The sequence below is a fragment of the Mustelus asterias genome, chromosome 27 (assembly GCF_964213995.1).
Source record: "Mustelus asterias chromosome 27, sMusAst1.hap1.1, whole genome shotgun sequence".
Classification (NCBI taxonomy): Eukaryota; Metazoa; Chordata; class Chondrichthyes; order Carcharhiniformes; family Triakidae; genus Mustelus; species Mustelus asterias.
The window spans coordinates 14,023,887-14,049,346 of NC_135827.1; the positions used below are offsets into that span (position 1 = coordinate 14,023,887).

Sequence of the window (25,460 nt, forward strand, 5' to 3'; positions counted from 1 at the left end):
GTAGGGGGTGGGGTTGGAAGGTGGGAGCGACTCCTGAGAGTGAGAGGCAGAATGTGCGGAGATCTGGGCGGTGGAGGGAGGCGGGCTGGAGTGCGTGACGGAATCAGCTGGGAAGTTGGAACAAGTTAACAAGAGACAACTCTTGTGGAGCCACGAGAGAGAGAAGGAATGAATGAATGAATGAGTGAGTGGAAGCGGCCTGAACATTGAGAAGACAGCCAGGGAGACGCGGAAATCTCTCGCTGGGGGATACATGGGGAAAGCTCTGCCGTCAATTTCAGCCGGAGTTTGAGTGAATTTCACCCCGGGAGCCGAGGGTTCGGATCCTAGACTCGCCGCTGCTTTTCTCGGATCCAGAAAGGAGGAATTTTTTTTTTTGAGTGGAATTTTTTTTATTACTTTATTGTTTTTTTTTCTTTGACGTCTGGGACGGGAGATTCGCGATGCCCGGGACACTGCCCTTTCTCCTACTGCTCACTGTCAGCTGGACTACGGGTAAGGGACAAGAAAATGTACAAGAAAGGATTGCTGTTTATAAATGTGGGAGGCTGGGGGGGAGAAGCGTTAAAACGAAATCACCCTCACCTCGGTGTGGATTTGACACTTTTAAGATTCTCCTCAACAATCTATCCCTGACACATAAAACCGGCTCTGTGAAAATAAATGCCGGGACTTTGCAAATATGAATTCCAACCCCAACCGAACCAGACGAGTAATATGGCATTCATTCCAGGAAAGCGGCTTTGATGACTCTTCTGTGGCTTTAGCTTTCAGAGGGCGAGGTTGGGGGGTAGGGCGAGGCTGGAATATTTGATTCCGAGGCAACATCAGAAAGTTGGTCAATGTGTAGTGCAGATGTGTGCGGTTTTCTGTGGCTGCCTGGAAGGCGGCAAGGCTCTAAGATAAACTTTGATTCCACAAGAACTGTCTGTGTGGGTGGGAGGGAGGGAGGTCCTGGCAGATTTAACCACACACACCTTCCCTCTTTCACACACCTCTCTCTCTCTCACATACATACCTTCTCTAACTCACACCTCTCCTCACACATTCACCTCTGCTCTCTCTCTCTCTCACACACACGTACATACACACAATCTTCCCTCTCGCACACAGACCTCTCTCTTCTCACATACACCTGCTCTCTCTCTCTCACACACATTTACTTCTGGGGGCTAAAGGGATCTTGGGGGGAAGGCGGGATCAAGATATTGATGAGCCATGATTAAAATGAATGGTGGAGCAGGCTTGAGGGGCCGAATGGCCTATCCCTGCTTCTAGTTTCTATGTTTCTGCTCTCTCTCTCTCTCTCACACACACACACACACATGCTCTCTCTCGCACACACCTTCCCTCTCTCACACACCTCTCTCACACACAATCTTCTCTCTCACATAATTCACCTCTCAAACACACATTTACAAATATAATCGCACTTCAGATATTTTACGCTGAAGACAGATTCAGTAAAACAATCCCTGCAAAGGGAAAAAGAAACAAACTTGGGGCTAATCTGCCCCATGTTCCCTCCACTCTCGCCGTATCCTTTAAAACTGCCTGCTATCCCTGCGTGACCTGCCGAGGCTTATCGCTCCAAAGGAGGGGATGTACACAAGCGGGACTGTGCTAGGGATTGGAACAGAGTATATATATATATATATATATACACACACACACACACATTGTGAGAGGCTGCACAGAGAAATCGCCAAATAGACAAAACGTTAATAGCTCAAAATGCCTGAAGGTATTTAGATGCTTAAAGTTGAATAAAGTGAGTTGCCGAAGCAATCGGAGGGATCTCAGTGTTAACTCGCCATAAAACAGAGTGGTCCGATATTTTTCCCTGGTGCGGTCGCATTGCTGAGCTGCTGTCAGGTCCCCAGCAGCCTGTGTGAGAGAGACATTAGGCAGCTTTATAATAGTTTAATATAGAGCTGGGGTAAGAAAGATCGAGTGAGGCGGGCCAGTGATCACAGACACGTGGTGTAGCTGGGCAAACACGAGAAAAGCCCAAACTGAGAAGTGTGTGTGTCAGTGTGTGTGTTACAATACAATGCCCTCTCCAAACAGGGGTCACAATGGAGCTGCCGCTATCATGAGGCGCCAGGGAATGAAGCCAGCTATTTGATTTCGAGAAGAAATTTCAAACAAAACAGCAGTCTTCAGAGAGGCTGAATTTTATTTCTGTGCGATTTGGGTTAATTACCTAAATACTATAACGTAACTGAAAATGTTGGATAAACTCATGGCAGGTTTGACAGCATCTCATAGAATCATAGAAACCCTACAGTGCAGAAGGAGGCCATTCGGCCCATCGAGTCTGCACCGACCACAATCCCACCCAGGCCCTACCCCCACATATTTTTACCCACTAATCCCTCTAACCTACGCATCTCAGGACTCTAAGGGGCAATTTTTAACCTGGCCAATCAACCGCACATCTTTGGACTGTGGGAGGAAACCGGAGCACCCGGAGGAAACTCACGCAGACACGAGGAGAATGTGCAAACTTCACACAGACAGTGACCCGAGCCAGGAATCGAACCCAGGACCTTGGAGCTGTGAAGCAGCAGTGCTAACCACTGTGCTACCCTCTCTGTGGAGAGAGAAACAGTTAACATTTCGGATCTAAATTACCCTTCTGTTTTGGAAGGATTAGTTAGACTCGAAACATTAACTCTTCACAGATGCTGCCAGACCTGCTGAGTGTTTGCAACATTTTCTGTTATTTCACATTGCCAGCACTATTCTGCGTTGATTTGTGTTCCTTCTCTCTGACCAAGTGAATGGTGTTTTAAGATTTTCCTGGAGTATTCCCCATGGAAGAGTTGCCCTCCTCAGTTGAGTTTCGGGGGGGTGGGGGGGGGAGGCTACAATCCAAGTGTCTATTCAGACTGTCCCCATGAACATTTCTGTGAGATGATGCAGAACTCTAGGGGAGAGAGTGATCTGGATTCGATCCCCCCATTCAGCCTTCCATTCTACATTTGGACATGTCTACTCAGTAATTTTGAGATATGCAAATTTCCCCCCCCCACCCCCCACCCCCACCCCGAAAGGCAAAACAAGAGTTCCAAACATGTGTCCCGGTCCAGAGTTTGAACTGGGACCAGTTGTGCTGTTGCCACAGGATCTCAGACTGTGAAAGCTCGGATCAAGTCAGTCTAGGACATAAATCCACCTCACGTTAGTTCGGGGTTAATCCTCCCAACTGTCTGCTCGGTCTCCGACCTTTGAATGAAACGCTTAGCAGCGTTTTGTTTGCGAGTTGCCAGTGTTGGTTCATTAGTGGGTGCAGATCACTTTTTTGCCCCCGTGGCCTATTTCCTTGTTTACACGATCTCCTGTTTTTACTTATTTGTCCAGGGGCTTAGTGAATAGAACGATAATAGCGCTGAACATTTGCTAGCTGTGAATTAAGCACGCTGCCATTAACACTTCAATTAAAATGTTCAACACAGGGACGGCCTTCCAGAGAACTAATTATTTCACCAAAGGTAGGATTACAAATTTAACCCTTTCATGACTAGTGTCGATTTTCGCATTCTCTGCAATAACCTCAACATCATTATGAAGCTCTCAGTTATAACACTCTCTCACACCTCACCTTCATTACCAGTCCCTTTCTGTTACACCCCACTCATTATCAGGCGCTCATTTCTAACCTCTCTCTTACACACCTCCCACTCATTAACGGGTCCTTGGTAAGGGCACTCCCTCCAGTCTACCCACTGTCATTGCCAATCCCGCTCCTACACACCGACCCCTCACTTACAACACTCCCTGCTGCACACGCCCCGCGATCATTCTGTGACTCCCGGGATCCCCAAGGTCAAATCCTCAGCCAAAGGAACACTTAGAATTCGCCCAGTGCTAGGGAATTGGAGTCAGGAGAGAGGATCCCAGAACCAGCTACTAAACAATTAGGAAGCACTCAAACATCTTTATTGTAAACTCCCTTTCATTGTTGTGAGAGACTCCTGACCAGGCTGTTTTCAAAACAGAAAATGCTGGATAAATTCAGCAGGTCTGGCAGCATCTATGAAGAGAGTCTAAGTGACCCTTCTACAGAACTGTTTTATTAATTTTATTAACTGTTTCATTAATAAAGAACAAAGAAAATTACAGAGCACAGGAACAGGCCCTTAGACTCTCCAAGCCTGCACCAACCATGCTGCGTGTCTGAACTAAAACTCTCTACCCTTCTAGAGACCATATCACTCTTTTCCCATCCTATTCATATATTTGTCAAGACACCCCTTAAAAGTCACTATCGTATCTGCTTCCACTACTTCCCCCAGAAGCAAGTTCCAGGCACCCACCACCCTCTGTGTAAAAAAAAAACTTGCCTCGCACATCTCCTTTAAAACTTGCCCCTCGCACCTTAAACCTATGCCCCCCTCATAATTGACTCTTCCACCCTGGGAAAAAGCTTCTGACTATCCACTCTGCCCATACCCCTCATAATCTTGTAGACTTTTGTCAGGTAATATTAATGTTAATTTTGTTGATTGTCAGAAAAACCCATCTGGTCCACAAATGTCCTTTCGGGGAGGAAATCTGCCATCCTTACCCAGCCTGGCCTCCACGTGACTCCAGAGCCACAGCAATGCGGTTGACTCTTAACTGCCCTCTGAAATGGTCTAGTAAGCCACTCAGTTCAAGGGCAACTAGGGATGGGCAACAAATGCTGGCCCAGCCAGCAACACCCACATCCCATGAATGAATAAAAAAAATTGGAAGTGTTTTTGTAAAAGCTGACTATGTATGAGGCACCTCTCTCATTCTGCAACCTCACATGGACTGAGCTCTTGGTCTATTGCTGCTCCCTCTCTCACTTTCCTGTCTCTTCAGGCACTATACGTTTCTGCTTGAAGTGACATTCTCTAAATGTCTGTCATTGTCATTAAAGAAAATTGCTGCCTCATCACTTTTACTAAAGAAAGAAGGGAATACTTGCACCTTTCACAACCTCACAATGCCTCCAAAAGTTTTACAGGAAAATGATGTGGTGGCGCTGGAGACGGTTCAGAAGAGGTTCACTGGATTGATTCTGGGTTTGAAGGGGCAGTCGTATGAGAAGCAGTTGAGCAGCTTGGGCTTGTACTCGCTGGAGTACAGAAGAATTTGATTGAGGTATATAAAATACTCAACGGGATTGATAAAGTAAACGTTAAACAAATGTTCCCCCTTCTAGAACAGTCTAGGACAAGAGGCCATTGTTGTAGAGTAAGAGAAGGGAGGTTCAAGACCGAGATAAGGAGAAGTTACTTCTCACAGAGGGTTGTGAATCTATGGAACTCACTGCCCCAGAGTGCAGTGGATGCAGAATCGATCAATGGATTCAAGAAAGAGACAGATAAAGAGACAGATAAATATTTGATCAAAAGTAGGATAAAGGGCAATGGGGAAAAGGCAGGGAAGTGGAATTAGGATGAGATGGAGATCAGCCATGATCACATAGAATGATGGAGCGAGCTTGAAGGGCTGAATTGCCTACTCTCGCTCCTATGTTCCTATATTCCTATGAAGTTCTTGTGGAATTGTAGTCACTGTCATAATGTGGGAAACACAGCAGCCACTTTGTGCACGGCAAGCTCACACAAACAACAACCAGGTAATCTGTATTTGTGATATTGACTGAGGTATAAATACTAGCCAGGTTACCAGGGAAAACTCCCCTACATTAGGATATATTTATCTCTGTTGGATCCTTGTTAATGTCTTACAGAAATCACATTGCCTTGCCACAAACGTTTGGTAGGTTTGGTGTAACATACTTTCTAAGTGCAGCTGAATTGTACAGATGCTGGGTTACAGCATTCTGTTATTTACTGACCTTCACTCTGAGTCTCTCAGTTATGGCACTTTGATACAAGTTCTGCAATGGTTATAAGGTTTTCAGGCAGGACACATCTTCAGTGTAAGTTAGAATACTTCTTTTTTACATACACACATATACTTCCAGTGGATTGCTCCCAGTTCTAATACTACTGAACACACCTTCTATACATTTGATCTTGTTTCATGAGATGTTGCCCATAGTGTTCATCCTTACTTGAAGATGGTACAGTGGTTAGCACTGCTGCCTCACAGTGCCAGGGACCTGAGTTTCGGTCTTGGGTGACTGTCTGTCTGGAGTTTGCACCTTCTCCCCATGTCTGCGTGGGTTTTGTCTGGGTGCTCTGGTCTCCTCCCGCAGTCCAAAGATGTGCAGGTTAGGTGGACTGGCCATGCTAAATGGTCCCTTTGTGTCCCAAGATGTGTAGGTCAGGGGAATTAGCGGGGTAAATATGTGGGGTTGTGGGCATAGGACCTGGGTAAGATGGTTTGATGGAGACACAATGAGCCGAAAGGCCTCCTTCTGCACTGTAGAGATTCTATGTGATTCCAATAGAACAAGGATGTGCAGGTTAGGTTCATTGGCCATTAAATATTGCCCTTCACTGTCCCAAGATATATATAGGTTAGGGCGAATATTTGGGTTACCAGGTACACCTGGGTAAGAGTGGGTGCAGACTTGATGGGCTGAATGACCAACTTCTGCACTGTAAGGATTCTGTGATTCTATGAATAGACAATAATCCAGTGATAATCAGTTGCTGGTTGGTTTTGGCAAGGTCTCAGCGATCCCATCAGAGCTGCACTAAACCCCTCCAATTAATTGGAAATGGAACAACTGGATCTGGTTGCCAAGGTGCAGTTTTATTTTACAGATCTGTACATAGAATCATAGCATCACAACAGTGCAGCAGGAGGCCTTTGGCCCATCGAGCATGTACCGACGACAATCCCACCCAGGCCCTATCCCCGCACCCCCACATATGTACCCTGCTAATCTCCATGACACTAATGGACAAATTAGCATGGCCAATCCACCCAACCTGCACATCTTTGGAGTGTGGGAGGAAACCTGAGCACCCGGAGGAAACCCACACAGACATAGGGAGAACGTGCAAACATGCAAACTCCACACAGACAGTGACCCAGGCCGGGAATCGAACCCGGGTCCCTGGCACTGTGAGACAACAGTGCTAACCACTGTGCCACCGTGCCACCCACATCAGGCTTCTCATCCATTCCCCCACCCTCTCCCCCCACTCGCTGTTATTGAAGCATCATTATTGCCCCATCAGCCTTGGTATGCCCTCCCTGACCATCTAGTTTGTCTTTGTGTTTTGTTCTGCTGTGCGCCAGTTAGCAAAATGCTTCTGATCAATATCCAAAATGCCAAAAATCATCAGTCACCACTGGGGAGTGATCGATGTTTTGTAGCAGCCATGCAGAGGGGAGAGTGACCCAGCAGAACTCCAGAATGCGTTTGGAAATATTTTAAGGCAAAGTGGTTGTCACTTTGTAATCGCATCAATTATCGAAATGTTTGGATAGGAAAGCTGAACGGGAAAGGGAGAGAATTTTAATTCTTTCCACAATTCAACCAACTGATTCTTGGCATTTGCTCCTGGCAGCTGCTGTGCGCCTTGCCAGGGTTGGTACAGCCTGAGTGCACTTCTTTTTAATGGATGTCAGCTCAAAGCTGGAGGCGGCCCCTTTCCTGATGTGAGCCTGATCTGGCTCAATCTGCAGAGTGATGAAAGGGTAAAGTGAGTGTAGTTTTCAATGCAGCCACCAGGTCAGCATCTTTGGGAGCGTGGCGTGGCTCCTGTTGGTTTTCCCAGCAGGATTGCTTAATGTCTCAGAGATCTCAAGTAAAAGGAGGCAGCCAAAAGTCAAAGCGAACCTTTGATTCCATTGGCTTGCAATCAGGCCGGACAAACTCGGCCTCCTGCTTGCTGCCCTGACATACAATCATGGAATGATAACAGCACAGAGAAAGACCATTCAATCCATCACGCCCACACTAGCTCCCTGAAAGTCCCACTCCCCTTTCTTTCCCATTGCTTTGCAAATCTCTCCTTATGCAATTTGTTTTTGAAAGCTATTGACTGTCTAGCAACTGTGTGGAATATCAACCTGGTTATTACATCCTGATCAAGTGACATTGAGGCTCAATGTGATGATTTTGTCAAATCCGTCATCCACAAGATTCAGTAACTGGGGGGAAAAATTGTCTCCACCGTAATGACATAATTGTTCAGAATGCTGGGCCTCCACCTCTGCATCCTGTCTTCAAATGTAGAGCTGATTGATTCAGTGAAAGCCCCCTCCCCTCCTTGTTAGCTGTTAGGATTCGAAGCAAATGACTATGGACAGTCTCAACCAAGTCTCTGTCTACATTTTAATACAATGTGGCACCAAGTTATCAATCCCATTCAGGCCACTTGGGCACCACGTTTGGAGAATGGAAATATCTAATAGGCATGGTAGGTTCTCTGGAACTGGGATTAAGGCACGATATTAAGCCTCCTATCGAGGGAACTTTACCATCCTTCTTGCTTGCACCTGGTCTGACTGGAAGTGCTAGATAGGAGAATGTCGAGGGATCCTTGCTCTGTGCCTAATCCACATTGGTCTTAAAATTACTTGCCAATGAATGCTACCTGAAATCAGTCCAGGAAGTGGATATTATAGACTGGTTATGCTTTAATCTGATCAATCCAATAACATCAAGGAGTGGTGAAAATGTGGCACCTGTTACTACAGGGAAAAGTTGAGATGAGTAGCAATTACCCGTTCAACAGAGACATAGGAATTAGGAGCAGAAGTAGGCAAATTCAGCCCTTCGAGCCTGCTCCGCCATTCAATCAGATCATGGCTGATCTCTCCCTGGTCTCAAATCCACCTCCGCACCTGTTCCCCATATCCCTTTTTCCCTTTGTTTTAATTAGAAGTGTATCCATCTCCCTCTTGAAACCATTCCATAATTCAGACTCCACCGCACTATGGGGCAACAAGTTCCACAAATTCACCGCCCTCTGTGGGAAGTAGTTCCTCCTCATCTCAGTTTTAAATCTACCGCCTCTCAACCTACACCTGTGACCTCATGTTCTAGATTGCCCCATAAGGGGAAACATTTGATCTACATTTACTTTATCAATCCCTTTTAAAATTTTATATGCCTCGATCAGATCCCCTCTCATCCTCCTAATCTCCAGTGAGTACAAGCCCGAACTGTTTAACCTCTCCTCATATGTCAACCCCTTCATCCCCGGAATCAATCTGGTGAACTTCCTCTGAACTGCCTCCAATACCATCACATCCTTCCTCAAATAAGGAAACCAAAACTGGACACAATACTCCAGATATGGTCTCACCAACACCCTGTACAATTGCAACAACACTTCTCTACTTTTATACTCCAGTCCTTTTGGAAGCCAGCTCAGTACATGAGGGAGAACAGAATGCAAAAATATACTGAGAGGGTGAAATAATGTAAGCTGGGAAGAGACATGTCTGCAAAGCGTTCGGCTGATTGACCTTTTCCTGTGCTGTAAAATTTGACTTAATTCTGTGTATCTAATTTCAGCAAAATACTTCTTGTTATACGATTCCCAAAATCTTGTCTAATAATTAGTAATTGAGTTGTTCCAAAACCAATTGTGAGATATAGATGCTAAGGATTGAATATACCTGCTGTAGGCAACCATGACATGATTTTTCCTTTGTATTGAAAATTGCTTTTACATGTAACTCTTGGCATCATTCTTAACTTGTACGTCTGTGATTACAAAATTCTCATTGCCAAATGTTCATTCAGATTGCCCCAGCTTTGCACTGTCTTGTCACAGGCTCGACACTCTGTGACTCCCATACTATTGAATGAATTACAAATGAACATTGGAAGTCACATGAACACTGGCTGAGGTGTAAGTCCACTTGTGAAGAAAGGCCCAAAGATACGACATAAGCTCAGGGTTTTAAGGCTGATTTAGGACATTTTAGAGGGTGGTCAACACTGGAGCAGGTTACCAGAGGATGTTTGAAACCTGGGCTTTGGATCAATTTAAGAAGAATGTTCTATAAAGAGGACAGTAGGACTGAAGACCCTTCTTCATGCAAACTTACCTTGTAAACTTAATACAATCCCCTTATAGTGAAGCTACTGCGCACCTAAAGTGAAAATAATATAGGTCCATTCAATGTCATGGTGTACTTAATTCGAAAAACTAAGAGGCAGTGATTTAGTTTCAAATTGCCATCAGATTTTGAAAAAGAGGCAATGAACCATGATCAAGCACACCCTGGTGGCTTTGTGGATAAATGTAGTTACTGGCATGGTGCAGTATTGCATGGCCGAGGTTCCCTACCTTAACCCTTGGGCCTGTACTTTCTTAGTTGATCTCACACTCGGGACAACTAAGACACTACAATCCCCCCCCCTCCCCCATTATGGGTCATTCAAAAACCCTGTTTTCAAACACTGGCGCTAAAAGATGTGCAGAGTGACTGAGACCAGGATTGGACTTATCTTTGCTGCCTCTAATTTGGAATAGTTCTTGGACGGCTATTCGACCATGAAAGCAACAAAGCCAATCACACTGCTACTCATTGTGTATGTTCAGACATAAATCGGGCAATTTTAACGGGACACATTCGTCAGGAACCTGATGAAATGGGGAGCAATGCTCACTTTAAACAGTTCCCTCTGTTACCGTCCTTTGAAAATGGTGGAAAATAATATTGAGCGGGGTGTGAAACCAGCAATTCCCCTTAGACAGTGGGTTTCTCAGTTAAAATTAAACCCCAATGTTTCAAGCCTGGTGTTTGTTATAGAATCCCTACAGTGTTGAAGGAGGCCACTCAGCCCATTGAATCCGCATCGACCATAATCCCACCAGGCCCCATTCCCGCAACCCCACATATTTATCCTGCTAACCCCCCCCCGACACTTGGGTCAATTTAGCACAGCCAATCCACCTAACCCGCACATCTTTGGACTGTGGAAGGAAACCGGTGCACCCAGAGGAAACCCATGCCGACACGGGGAGAATGTGCAAACTCCACAGACAGTGACTGAGGCTGGGAATTGAACCCGGGTCCCTGGAGCTGTGAGGCAGCAGTGCTAACCACTGTGCCACCGTGCCACCCAAAGATCTGTGCTTTCTTTTAAAATGCTAATTCACCTATCCCTACAGAGGAACCATTCCTCCACAATTTTCAAACCCATTTAAAATTATAGAATCGTCTTCACATTGGCAGAGTGGATCTTCGATCAGGCTTCTCTTCCACCGGTAGAACTGTGACTGCCCATTCATTGCAAGAAGCTGTTTCAGAGAAGTCATCCTTGTGACAATTGCCCAGGCTCTGAGTAAGATACAATAGAGGGAAAGCTTTCTCAGCGATGCACGAACTCTTTACAGACGCTGGCTTATTTTTTGCTTTTCGTGTGAAAAATGTCAGAGATTCACACTCATTGCCTGTATTGTAAAGCCTCCAGTGAGGGATATTTGCAACTGAATTCCCGATACTTGCTGTAAAGGGGTAGGTGAGGGGGGGGGGGGGGGGGTGGGTTGGGGAAGGGGGGGAGGGAGGAAGAATGCCCATGGAAACCAAAAGGGGTATTATTCAAGCTTGCTTCCATTAGAAAAGGACTTGGGATCAAGACTGATTAGCGTCTTAGGTGTTCTTTGACGCAAGAACTATAGCAACAGACACAGGCAGGAACAGAATGTGAAAGGTCCATGGGCAGGGTGAAAATAACAGTGCCAAACAAATTGAAATTTACATGGGGCTGTGCCTGGGTCGAGTAATGAGTAAACTGGGCTTTTTGTTCGGAGCTGTTGTGTTTTATTGCAGTCCTTTTTAAAGAGAGTGTCCCATGAGTCTGCTTTTGGATCTCTGCTCCTTGTCACAACAGTAAGCGGAAGCCCCATTTGGACCTATCTTAAAAAGCGGGAATGAAATAAATTGCAACATTTGCTTACTGAACTTTGGAAGTTTCTCAATCTGACTCACTGCCCTCTGTTCTGATAAGTATTTGTGTTCAGGGCTGTCGACCAGTTCTGTTAGTCTGACAGCTGAGATTTATTGATAAACCCTTTTTAAAATGCTGCTAATGCAGCAGAACTGCAAAATCTTCTTTGCAGTCTCTCCTGCTCATTGCGGTTTTTTTTTCTTTTGTCTCAATGCATTTGGACCTTTAAGGGCAAATTTCTCACTTGCGTTCCCCTGGGTCTTTCTCGTTGTCTTTCCCGCTGGAATCTCTGATATGGAAACAGTTTAATTTCTTGAAAATCAGTGGCCATGTACCCACTACCATGCCAATATCTGCCCCATCTGGGGGTGCTCCATGTTGTGAGCATGCAATCGGAAAATTTGCCTTTTTGCTCACTGTGTCCAAATATGATGGGCATCATTTTATGAAGGGGAAGGTGATGGCCTAGTGTTATTATTGCTAGACTATCGATCCAGAAACTCAGTTAATGTTGTGGGGATCCAGGTTCGAATCCCGCCACGGCAGATAGTGGAATTTGAATTCAATAAAAAATATCTGGAATTAAGAATCGACTGTTGACCATGAAGCAATCGCTGATTGTCGGAAAAACTCATCTGGTTCACTAATGTCCTTACCTGCTCTGGCCTACATGTGACTCCAGAGCCACAGCAATGTGGTTGATTCTCAACTGTCCATGGGCAACTAGGGATGGGCAATAAATGTTGGCCAGCCAGCGATGCCCAGGCCCCACAAATGAATTTTAAAAAACTATGCAGGCAAAGATGAGACTTGATTAGAATCTTGATTTTTCAACCTTTGCTCACCATTAGTTCCACAACAATGATGTGTTCGTTGGAAGGGTTATACTAATAGGTTACGTGGTGCGACCTGTATCTAGCTTCAGATGTTCAGTTAGCAGTGGAAAAGAAGGGGAAGTAACTGGTGGGTACACATGGTGTTCACCCCCTGTACTTTGTCCAGGGTTGTTATTGAGTTGTATGGCTCCTCTTGTACCTAGAGTGCAGGGCTATTCCCGTTTACCTTTTTATTTTAGCTTCCTGCTTTGAGGGGGAATATTGTGGAGATGGTGGGAAAGGGATCTTGGATTTGCCTCTCCAGAGGGGTGTCCAGGCAACTTGATGCTTTTCTTGTCCATTTGCCAAACTGAAAACCACTTCATCTGACTTTTCCGTGTCCATATGTGCCTTGTGCACATATTTAGTTAGGGACATTTTGTCCAGTTGAGATGGGGCATATCAATGCCACATATTTAGTTTAATATTCTCCCTGCATTGTTTGGAACCCACTATACTAGGCTTTTGTCAGGGGGTGATGTGTGTGGGGTGCTTTGCATCCAGGCAGAATGTAGCTCTGGACAAAAGCAGACCTTCCCGAGGGCAGTTCACTACCTCCATAGCAATCTACTGGCACTATGCAGACTGTTGAAATATAATTAAGTATTTGAATGCAATCACAGCAAAATCTGACTGTCGCAGACTTTTAGGAAGTGTGTTTCTTTTTACTGAGAGTCAGGCTCCTCTGACAGAGCTGCTATTTAAGCCATGTTCTATGTAACACCTTTCTAATGGAGTCTGAACCTGTACGGATGAGTTAAAAATGGTGACCAACAGCTCGGGCTGAAAAGACGGGATTTTTAGGTGGCTTTTGTCGGCTGACGGAGAAGTAGAAATGATGCGGAATGGGGGCTAAAGCGCTGAGGCAGAAGTTGCTGTGGGGAGCAGGGCCAAACTTTCACTATTTGCTTTTGCAAGAATTATGCAAGAGATATTGGCAGACACTTGGACAGTTGCTGAGTTTCTCTCTGTGTCAGTGAATTGAGTGGATGGCTGAAAGCAGAGAGTCACTTATTATTACAATAGCCTATTGACTGTATAATTAGCCTTGGCACACTGCTTGTTACATTTCAACTTTGTGAAATTGGTTTACAATTCGCAAACTGATTGTTGAGAAAGGAAATTCGGGGGATTCTCATTTGTGTTAGTTGTTGCAGTAATTTGATGGTACCCTAGACCCTGTACCCTGAGAGCAGCTTCCATCTGTGGCCTTTACCATTTACTCTCCCCCTTGATGTAGAGATGATTTCCAATTTCTAAAACTATGGGCCTGAAATCTAAGACAGCGATCAATTGAGAAACTCCTTTAACCAGAGGGTTGTTATGATGTGACACTCATTACCACGTGGAGTGATTGAGGTAAACATTTAAGGGGAAATTAGGTAAGCACATGCGGAGAAAGAGGAATAGAAGGATAAGCTGATGGGGTTCGATGAAGAGGGGTGTGAGCAGGGGAGGAGGAAGGCTCATGTGGAGCGTAAGCACCAGTCTAGACCCATTGAGCTCAGTGGCCTTTTACTGCTGTACATTTTATGGAATACTGTGTCTCCTGGCGTTACGGGGCTATCATGGTATTTTTCTTGTTGTATTTAAAACTATCGTTTCCCTCAAATAGCCAACTCGCGGAGTGGTTTCAAGATGGTTTATTTGGCGCTACAAGACTCTGACTAAGCCATTCAGACAAGTCAAAGTATAAAATTCAGAAATACACAAGCAATTATAGTTTCAAATTTGATTCCAAGTAATTAGCATAGACCAATAAAAGTAGAGAAATTATCTCTAACCACTCACAGTTATTGATTAAGGTTACATCACGCATACATAAGAGTCCAATGAATACATAATGTCCAATTAACTTGTGCATGTTATATCACCAAACAACGATAGCTATATCCTAGGCCAATGGTATATCAACCTCCCTTTCCATTGTTTCTTGTTCTAATGGGCAAACATGAGCTGCAGCTGCACATCGTTCAATTAAATGGTCCTTGACTCTTATCTGGGTCTGCTTTAATCAAGACCTGTGCTTTTCACATAGCTTTCCCTGTGTGACTGAGATTTTTAAACATGTGTGATTATTAACCCTTTCATCTGGCATTGCTGATGGTTCCAGGGGAGCTTTTAATGTTTAAATACCTGTGCAAAGTAACTGCTCCCAGCAGACACTGAGTATTAAAGGATTGTTCAAAACTTGAGCCATCATAGTCCAGCCTGTAGTTATTGTCATTCTCACGTGTGGACTATCGAACAGGGGCAGGGGTCACATATTGTGTAAACCCTAGCTAAAGTTTTCCCTCCCCCCTTGTTCTGGGAAAGTTGAGGGCACCTGTAGTGCAATAGTTATTACCCCATTGTGATGAGCTAGTTCTGGGTATACCAGGGCCTTTGACCTACCTCAACTAAGTAGCTCAGTATTACACTGGATGGCGGCTTCAGAAGAAAGAGTGAACTTACATCTATATAGCACCCTACAGCATCCCCTCAAAATGGTTCACAGCCAACTAATTACCTTTTGTATGAAGTCACTCTTATTGTAGAGGGATATGGGCCAAACGCAGGCAATTGGGACTAGCTTAGTGGTTAAAAATAAAAGGGCGACATGGACAAGTTGGACCGAAGGGCCTGTTTCCATGCTGTAAACCACTATGACTCTATTGTAGGAACAAAATGCAGCCAATTAATCCATGTATTGTATTACACAGTATTGTTTCGGTCTCTTTACCTAAGGAAGGATATACTTTTGATAGAGGAAGTGCAACAAAGGTTCACCAGACTGATCCCTGGGATGGTGGGATTCTCTTATGAGGAGGGTTTGAGGAGACTGGATCTATCAGTTTGACCTACAAACAGATCGGCCATGATCTTATTGAATGATGGAGGAGACTTGAGGGGCCGAATGGCCTATTTCTGCTCCTAGTTCGTATGTATGTATAGTTTTTAGAATTTGTAAGAACTGGGGGTGATTTCATTGAAGCATAAAAATTTATCACAGGGCTCGACTAGGTAGATGGATGGAAGGGATGGTTTCTCTTGGCTGGTAGAGGGGTGGGGTGGGGCGGTGGATGGGTGAGGGAAGGGGTGGGGCTGATCTAGAACCAGGGAACATAGTATCAGAAAATGTGGTCAGCTATTTAATATTGAGATGGGAGGAATGTCTTCATGCAGCATGAATCTTTGGAATTCTCTACCCCAGAGGACTGTAGAGGCTCAGTCGTTGAGTATGCTTAAGCAAGGGATCACAATATTTCCATAAATTAAAGATATCAAGAGATATGGGGATAGTGCTGGAAGATGGCATTGAGGTGGAAGATCAGTCATGATCTGGCAGAATGGCAAAGCAGACTCGAGGGGCCGAATGGCCTGTTTCTATTTCCTATATTCCTGCCCACAGCAGTGAATGAGTAGCAAAAACAGAAGATGTTGGAAAATCTCAGCAGGTCTGACAGCATCTGTGGAGCGAGAACAGAGCTAATGTTTCAAGTCTGGATGACCCTTCCTCAAAGCGAATGAATCTTCAGAGTGAACGAGTAGAATGAGCAGTCAATCTCTTTTGGATGGTGTTTGAGGGATGAATGTTGGCCAGGACACCAGGAGAATCCCTCTAAATAGTGCCATAAGATAGAAAATGCAGAAGGGCCTTGATTGAATGCTTTATGTGAACCCTGGGTATACCATGGCCTTTGATCTTCATAGCCTCCATAATGCAGTGCTCTCTCACTTCATATTCCATTCCATTGAATCATAGAATCCCTACAGTGCACAACTGGCCATTCGGCCCATCGAGTCTGCACCGACTCTCTGACAGAATATTTTACCCAGGCCCTCTCCCCCTCCTACCCTTGTAACCGCACACATTTCCCTAATCCTACACCTCTTGGGACACTAAGGGGTAATTAAGGATGGCGAATCCACCTAACCTGCACATACCTGGACTGTGACAGTTAACCCGAGCACCCAGAGGAAACCCATGCAGACAAGGGGAGAGTCCGCATATATCATATGTTCAAGTCCTGGAGCAGGACGTGAACCTACAATTTTCTGAGAATGAAATGTTATTATGCAATCAAGCTATAATACCTTGCCATTGGTGAAAGTTTTGACCACCTGCAATCTAATTTCAACAGTAGTGAGAGAGTAGTGAAAATGTTGAGAATAACTCACCCATTTCCCCCAAATCGTATTCACTTGTATGATCCTGCACCCAATCCCCCTTCAGCTGGGTCACCTTGGCACTGTGTGCGGGCACAACCAAAATTGGCATTGTGGGTGAGGAGAGAAGCAGGAAGGGAGTCCATGGCAAAGAGATTTTCAGTCTGCTTTCATGAATGTTCCAGTAATCCCCACTGGATTCCCACTCCTTTTATTATCAGCATAATGTAATTTTATTGTCAATTCTTACCTATTGTCCTCTTTCAAACCTCTTCTGCATCAACTTCATCATCATTGCCTTGTCAGGGCCATCAGGTACAACTGCTCTCAGCTGCTCTTTGCAAAGGGTCAGTGAAATCTGAATCTCCATAAAGCCAAGGCAAGGAGTGACAGGGCTCATTTCACACAGATATTGTTTTGAAAAGTTTAATCTCCCACCTTCCCGCAGAGAAATGCATCAGTGCGCTTGAGTGAAACCCTCTTTTTATCCCTTCATTACCTCACAAGGTGATTTCCATCTCTCCTGCTGCTTCCTTCATGATCCTTATCTTTGTCCCAGTGGCTTGCTTGCCTCCAGTCAGTCCCAATGCAGTCTTGTGTTATAACCCCACCCCAAACGAAGGAAGAAAGCTTACTAATTGTTTTATTATTTTCAGTTCTCCTGTGTTGAAGAACGTGCATTTATATAGTGCTTTTCGCAAACTCAAAATGCCCCAAAGCAGTTTGAAGCCTTGAAATACTTTTAAAATGCTGTAATGCAGGAAATGTAAACAGCAATCTGACCGCAACCAGATGTCTTAGTGATGATGGCTAAGGATTAAATATTAGCCAGGATACCAGTAAAACCCCCTCTGCTCTCCTTTGACTTGTGCCATGGGATCTTTTATATTCACCCAAAAGGGCAGATGGATCCTCAGTTTAATATCTCATCTCTATACATTGTACACTAGTGCACTGAAGTACTAAGCTAAACTTTGTACTCAAATCTCTGCAATAGGGCTTTGAACTGAGAAGTGAGAGTGGTACCCATAGAATTCTGAGGGAGTTTCCTTTGCAAAAGTATACCTTAGTCATAGAATATCTAAAAGAACAGAACAAAACATTTCAAATTGTCATCAGAGAAAAGAGCAGTGATCCTCAAATTATCTCCATAGGTCATGTTGCATTCTGAGGTGCTTCAATATTGGGAGTTTGCATGTTCTCCCCGTGTCTGCGTGGGTTTCCTCCGGGTGCTCTGGTTTCCTCCCACAGTCCAAAGATGTGCAGATTAGGTGGGTTGGCCATGATACATTGCCCCTTAGTGTCCCAAGATATGTAGGTTAGGGGGATTAGCAGGGTGAATACATGGAGTTATGGGGATAGTATGTGGGTAAGATGTTCTGTTGGAGAGTCGGTGCAGACTCGATGGGCCAAATGGCCTGCTTCTGCTCGGCAGGGATTCTATGACACAGTTACATTTGCTATATACAGTGAAGAAGTTCACAGTCTGAAGGGGGTTACACAGTTACCAGCCCCTCAGCTGAAGGGCCGTACACACATTCCCCATTGGGTCTTTGTGACACCTGCCCCCGGTTTGAGTGCGTCCCACAGTACGTCACTCAGGACCTTGGAATGTGCCAGATACCCACTGAAATAGAGTAATAGTGCCTCATCAAAGTGGTTATTTGACGGATTGATGAGCATTACTAGGTCACTGTCAATCCTAATATTCCCAATATTCACTTCCCAGCAAAGGATGCCGGGTAGGATTCCGTTGTGGAAACAGTGGGTCCATTTTTATTTTCTCCTTCATAACATTGGGTTGCGAAGTTGATTGGAGCACTTCTGTCTCTGCCCCGCTTGAGACCAACCAGCTGGTACACAGGGTCCTACCTGGTCTGTCTGATTTTGTGGTACCCATGAGGAACATCTTCACTCACTGTGTAATCAAACAACTGGATTCTCGGCTTAGTTTAGGAATAAGGATGTTTTACTGCAATTATATCGGGTGTTGGTGAGGCCACATCTGGAGTATTGTGTGCAGTTTTGGTCCTTATCTGAGGAAGGATGTCCTTGTTATAGAGGGAGTACAACGAGGGTTTATCAGGCTGAATTGTTTGTTTCGATTATTTATTAGTGCCACAAGTAGGCTTACATGAACACTGCAAAGAGGTTACTGTGAAAATCCCCTAGTTGCTACACTCCGGTGCCTGTTCGGGTACTGAGGGAGAACTTAGCATGGCCAATGCACCTAACCAGCACGCCTTACATCTTGAGATGGCAGGTTTGTCATATGAGGAGAGACTAAGTCGGTTAGGATTATATTCATTGAAGTTTAGAAGAGTGAGAGGGGATCTCGTAGAAACTTACAAAATTCTAACAGGATTAGACAGGATAAATTCAGAAAGAGTGTCCCTGATGTTGGGAGAGTCCAGAACTTTTTTTATATAGAATCATACAGTGCAGAAGAAGGCCATTCAGCCCATTGAATCTGCACTGACCACAATCCAACCCCGGCCCTATCCCCATAACCCCATGCATTTACCATAGCCAGTCCCTCTGACACTAAGAGGCGCACCACCAACACGCACATCTTGGTGTCATAGTTTGAGGATAAGGGGTAAACCTTTTAGAACTGAGGTGAGGAGAAATTTCTTCACCCAGAGAGTGGTGAATCTGTGGAATTCACTACCACAGAAAGCAGTTGAGTCCAAAACGTTGTGTAATTTCAAGAAGAAATTGGATATAGCTTTTGGGGCTAAAGGGATCAAGGGATATGGGGGGGAAGGCAGGATCAGGATGTTGAATTTGATGATCAGCTATGATCGTAATGAATGGCAGAGCAGGTTCGAAGGGCCAAATGGCCGCCTCCTGCTCCTAGTTTCCATGTTCCTATGTTTCCCCTACGCTGCTTTTATGGAACCAGCAGTCTGCTCCCTCCCTGAGGTGAGTGGGGTGAGAGCTCAGTGCCGCAGTATTGACCAGTTATTGAATGATCTGCAGTTACCGTGCCGTCAGGATCGCTGCTGTGGCCACCAGAGTGAGAACAGCAAGCACTGTAATACATAGTGAAGCTACTTTGAAAGAGCTTTTAATCTTTTCAACCACACCCACATCCCATCAATATCATGCTCCAGTTAATGCAGAAGATTCCTCAAATAAGTAGCACAGATGCACTGTATATTTGAGCAGTTTTATCCGTCCTTTTACATTGCAAATTTTAGCCTGCGCCAGACTCTTAAGCATACGATAGAACTGCATCTTGAAGCAGGAACTAGCAAACACAGTGCTAGGCTGCCGGTGCGATTATTTGGTGCCATTTTTCACGAGCTTCCTAAAGTGGAGAAGGTCGGCATTGTCGAGCTACATTTTGCTTAATGCAGGACAATCAATAGCACAATGTGTGCGCATTTAGTCATTAATTCAAAGTGCGTAGTGTGACAAACATGTGCCTTCGCCCCTGAGGCTTGGGTTCAACTTAAACCAGACAGATGGGGTGAAAGCTGTTACTTTTAGCATTTAAATACTTTATTTATTCAGCCTCAGCCGAGTTCGCGTTGGTACAAATCTGCGGTACAAGTGCATTCCCTTCCCCCACCCCACATCTCCTATTCACTATTCACAATGGAAAAAAGAGAAACAGCAGAATTTAGGGTTGCCAACTCTCCAGGACTGGCCTGGGGTCTCCAGTAAGTGAGGATCAATTTCCAGGACACTGCTGTGTGCGACCCTGGAGAAAAAAAATCATCGGGTCATTGAAGAAAGATCATTCCTTCTGTAATTTTCTTGGAACGTTTCTTTTTACCAGATGTAACGATATTGAAAATGAGGGAGGAAAAGTTGACAGTCAAACATCATGCAGTTGGATAATGAGGCTTATCTGGCCTGACGGCATTTATGGGGAGAAAATCGAGCCAACGTTTCGAGTCAGAGCAAATCTGACAGGGTCATCCTGACTCGAAAAATTAGCGCTATTCTCTCTCCGCAGATGCTGTCAGACCTGTTGAGATTTTCAATCTTTTGTTTCAGATTCCAGCATCCACAGTATTTTGCCTTTGTCCTTTTGATTTGATTTATTATTGTCCCGTGTATTAGTATACAGTGAGAAATATTGTTTCTTGCATGCTATACAGATAAGGCATACCATTCATAGAGAAGGAAATGAGAGAGTGCAGACTAGTGTAGCTAGGGTGCAGAGAAAGATCAACTTAGTGCGAGGAAAGTCCATTCAAAAGTCTGATGGCAGCAGGGAAGAAGCTGTTCATGAGTCGGCTGGTATGTTTCCTCAGACTTTTGTATCTTTTTCCCAACGGAAGAATGTGGAAGAGAGAATGTCCGGGGTGTGTGGGGTTCTTGATTATGCTGGCTGCTTTTCCAAGGCGGCGGAAAGTGTAGACAGAGTCAATGGATGGGAGGCCGGTTTGCTTGATGGACTGGGCTTCATTCTAGATCCTTTGTAGTTTATTACGGTCTTGGGCAGAGCAGGAGCCATGCCAAGCTGTGATACAACCAGAAAGAATGCTTTCGATGGTAAAAGCTATTTTGGACAATGAGTCTTTTTGCTTTTCAAGGAAGGCAGTCCGTCACAAGTTTGGATGTGTTGGCCAACTAATGGCTGGAGTGTGGAGGCAAAGCATGCGATGAAACCTCCAGGTTTACATTTAATCACAGTTGGCTACCCTAAAGACAATTTAGATGTCAACCAAGAGAATTAGGGGCTGAGATGTCAGCTGTGGATTAGCGGTAGTCTCTTCACTGCTGAGTGAATGGTTGCAGGTTGGAGAGGTGTACATATTTTCATACTTCAGTGCAGTACTAGAGTGGTAAGTGGTGCACTGTCAGTGGGCAGGTGGGTGGGGGCAGGGGGGGGGGGGGGTGGGGTGCCATCTTTCAGGTGTGCGAGGTTAAACCAAGGCCATGTCTGTCCTTTCAGCTGGAAGAAGAAGTAAGATCCAGTGGCAATATTCTGTGGAAGAGCAGGAGGCTACCTCCAGCACAAAACAAAATACAAAAGCAAAATGCTGTCAATGCTGGAAATCGAGGGGGGAAATATAAGCAGAAAGTTCTGGAGCATTTCTGGCAGCATGAAGGATATGATCTGGCCATTTATCACATTGCTGTTTGTGGGATCTTGCTGTGTGCAGATGGACAGCAGCATTTCCATTCCTGACCATGACTGAACTTAAATGGCTGTAAAGAAATTAGCAGCGCTTTTTACATTTTCAGAGTGCTCCAATGTAGAAAGATTTACAGTGCAAACTTGTCAGAGGAGAAGGCCTTTAAACACTGGACCCTCAAATATTTGTTTGTGTGTTGCACCTGTACAGGGGTCATTCTTTGACCTTGTGCTGCCTTAGGCAGCCCTGCTGCTAGCGACGAGGATTGGACGTTTGAGCACACAGTTGCTTGGAGAGTCATTCACAGCCAGTCCCACTACTTACAGAATGTGCAGCTGGTGAAGGAGGCAACCTGTCACCAAGCAGTGACAGGAAGCTAGCTCTGTAGCCTATTGTTCTTGTCAATAGATAGCACCACCACTGGCAGTGGCCATTTTCCATTCTTTTTCAGTGGACCATTTGAGCATGAGGGCTTTAATCTTGAGTTGAGTACACGCACACCCACACACCCCACACACACACACACACACAAAATCAGGAATAAGAGTTCTGGCTGAATGTCTCACCCCCACCATATCTGCCTTCAATAAACTCTGTTAATAAAGGGTAAGTCAGAGATGAGGCCTGATACATTGCTGATCAATATGGCTGTATACTACAAGGAGGTGGCGAGGGGGGCATGAGGGTGTGGAGGGCACGGTGGCACAGTGGTTAGCACTGCTGCCTCACAGTGCCAGGGACCTGGGTTCAATTCCGGCCTTGGGTCATTGTCTGTGTGGATTTTGCATGTTCTCCCCATATCTGCGTGGGCACTCCAGTTTCCTCCCACAGTCTACGCAGGTTGGGTTGATTGGCCATGCTAAATTGCCCGTTGGTGTCAGGGGGACCAGCAGAGTAAATATATGGGGTTAAGGGGATAAGGCCTGAGTGGGATTGTGGTTGGTGCAGGTTCAATGGGCCAAATGGCCTACTTCTACCCTGAAAGGATTCTATGATTTGATGGAGGATATGGAATGGGGAGTTTAGGCTATGCTACTTACTTCAGCTGTCTGGGCCTGAACTTCTGGAATTCTCTCCTTCTATCTCTCTACTTTCCTACCTCTCTCTCAAGAAACTCTTTAAAACTGAGTACAATTTCTAACCAAGCGTTTGGTCACCTGTCCCACAGTCTCCCTCTTTGGCTTGGTATCAGCCTGAGGCGTTTCACAGGTGTCAAAGTGTTAAATGAAAGTTGCTGTCAGTGTATTTATTTGGGAAAAACAGTGGGCATTCTACTCCTGAGTTTCGGAAGTATGCCTGTGGTGCCAAGAATTCCTGCTGGCAATTGGTGACATTGCTTTGAAGGTGAGCAGGCTGCCCGCTCACCTTCAAAGTATTCCCGTTGGCATGAAGCTGGTTGATATGATGTCATGTTGCCATATTGTTACGCTCCCTGCATGATAGCATCTCTATAAACAAATGCCCACATGAGTTGAGAAGACAACAAAAAGAGCGGCATAGTGGCACAGTGGTTAGCACTGTTGCCTCACAGTGCCAGAGACTCGGTTCGATTCCCGGCTTGGGTCACTGTCTGTGCGGAGCCTACATGTTCTCCCCGTGTCTGCGTGGGTTTCCTCCAAAGATGTGCCGGCTAGGTTGATTAGCCATGCAAAAATTGCCTCTTAGTATCAGTGGGATTAGTAGGGTAAATATGTAGGGTTACGGGGATAGAGCCTGGGGGAAGGGATTTTTGTCAGTGCAGGCGCAGTGGGCCGAATGGCCTCCTTCTCGACTGTAGGTGTTCTATGATTGTAACATTACATTTCTGTGGAACCCGCACCCCGAATCCCAGTGATTCGGGGGTCACTGACCAGACCATTCTAAGCAAATGAGAGGCCAGTAGTAGGAGAGTGGAGATATTTTTAATAAGCTAACCGTCTGATGTGCAAAGGGCAAACTATATACATACTGCCAGCAAGGAACACCGCAGGTACTACCACCACAGTCAAATTACTGAGCAATGTATGATCCTTTCCAGCAGGGAGATTGACAGCACTCAAAGAGATGAACAGCAATGACCTCAATAATTGGGAGTGTTTTATATGTGGATCAGGAACGCCTGTAATTGGGAATGCTGAGACATGTTTGCCTTTTCAGACAGGGTTGGGTTGGGATGTGGCACACATCGATCTGGATCAATAGAAGCTAAAATGTGGGGTGTCCACTCTGTCCTGTCGGTGACTTGCCTTTTGAAACAAAGCCCCCAGATCATTACAGTTGTGCGGGGAAATTGCCAAACAAACACTACGAGACAAGGAGTCCATAAATATTCCAGAGCTGTGTTCTTCGAGTATAGCTCCTTGTGTGTGGTTAACATGGTGGGTTGGGGGTGGGGGGGCCTGTTTAATGTGTATGTATTGTATTACACAGCCAGTGTTCCTTGGGGAGTGTTTGTAGTGTTGAGGTCAGCTGCAAGCCGAAGATTTCCATTGAGATAATGAAGAGACAACGATGCTCAAAATTTAATTTAGAGACAGAAAATCCGCTGAATCTGAAATATGTGTAGGGGTCTTTCCTGTGGATAGGATTTAACTCCTTCATTTTTCTTTTTTTTTTAACAGTTCTGAGTCTGATAAGGAACAATAACGACAGCTAGCATTTATATAGCACCTTGAACAATGTGAAAAGTACCAAGGTACTTCACAGCAGCATCAGAAGACAAAATTAGAGATAGTACTGAGCCATGTGTAAGATATTAGGAGAGAGTTGATTTATTATTGTCACATGTATTGGTTTACAGTGAAAAGTATTGTTTCTTGTGCGTTATACAGACAAAGCATACCGTACATAGAGAAGGAAAGGAGAGAGTGCAGAATTTAGTGTTACAATCATAACTAGGGTGCAGAGAAATATCAACTTAATGCAAGGTAGGTCCATTCAAAAATCTGATGGCAGCAGGGAAGAAGCTGTTCTTGAGTCTGTTGGTACGTGTCCTCAGACTTTTGCACCTTTTTCCCGATGGAAGAAGTTGGAAGAGAGTATGTCTGAGGTGCAGCCTAGTCAAAGGGGTAGGGTGTTAAAGAACCCCTTAAAAGGAGGAAAAAGAAAGTTTTAGGAGGAGAATTCAGAGCTAAGGCCCAGACAGGTAGGGCTGCCAATGCTGTGGCAAAGGGATGCTTAATAAACCAGAATTGCAAAGCTCTCAGAGGGTTGTAGGACAGAAGGAGGTTACAGAGCTGGGATATGAACATCACGGTGAGAATGATACATTTGTAGCATTTCATGCGCAGGAGACTATATGCGTCAAGTGTGAGAATGGGTGGGTGTTAGGATTCAGGTGGCTGAGTTTTGGATGGATTGTAGTTTACTGAGAATGGAAGCTGGGCTGCTACCTGAAATGAAAGAATTGAATCTGGAAATGACAAAAGCATAGCTGACAGTTTTATGTTTATTTATTAGAGTCATAAGTAGGCTTACATTAACACTGCAATGAAGTTACTGTGAAAACCCCCTAGTCGCCACACTCCGGCGCCTGTTCGGGTACAC

General features: G+C 45.0%; 1 protein-coding gene across 1 annotated transcript in view; it reads left to right on the top strand.

Moving 5' to 3' along the window:
- Positions 1-356: 356 nt before the first annotated feature.
- The window catches only part of robo3 (roundabout, axon guidance receptor, homolog 3 (Drosophila)), a 322,494-nt gene continuing 297,390 nt past the window's right edge, over positions 357-25,460 (top strand). The window contains exon 1 of the mRNA XM_078198844.1: positions 357-495. Coding sequence (XP_078054970.1) covers positions 444-495 — 52 coding nt within the window. The 5' untranslated portion in view covers positions 357-443. The remainder of the gene's footprint in view (positions 496-25,460) is intronic.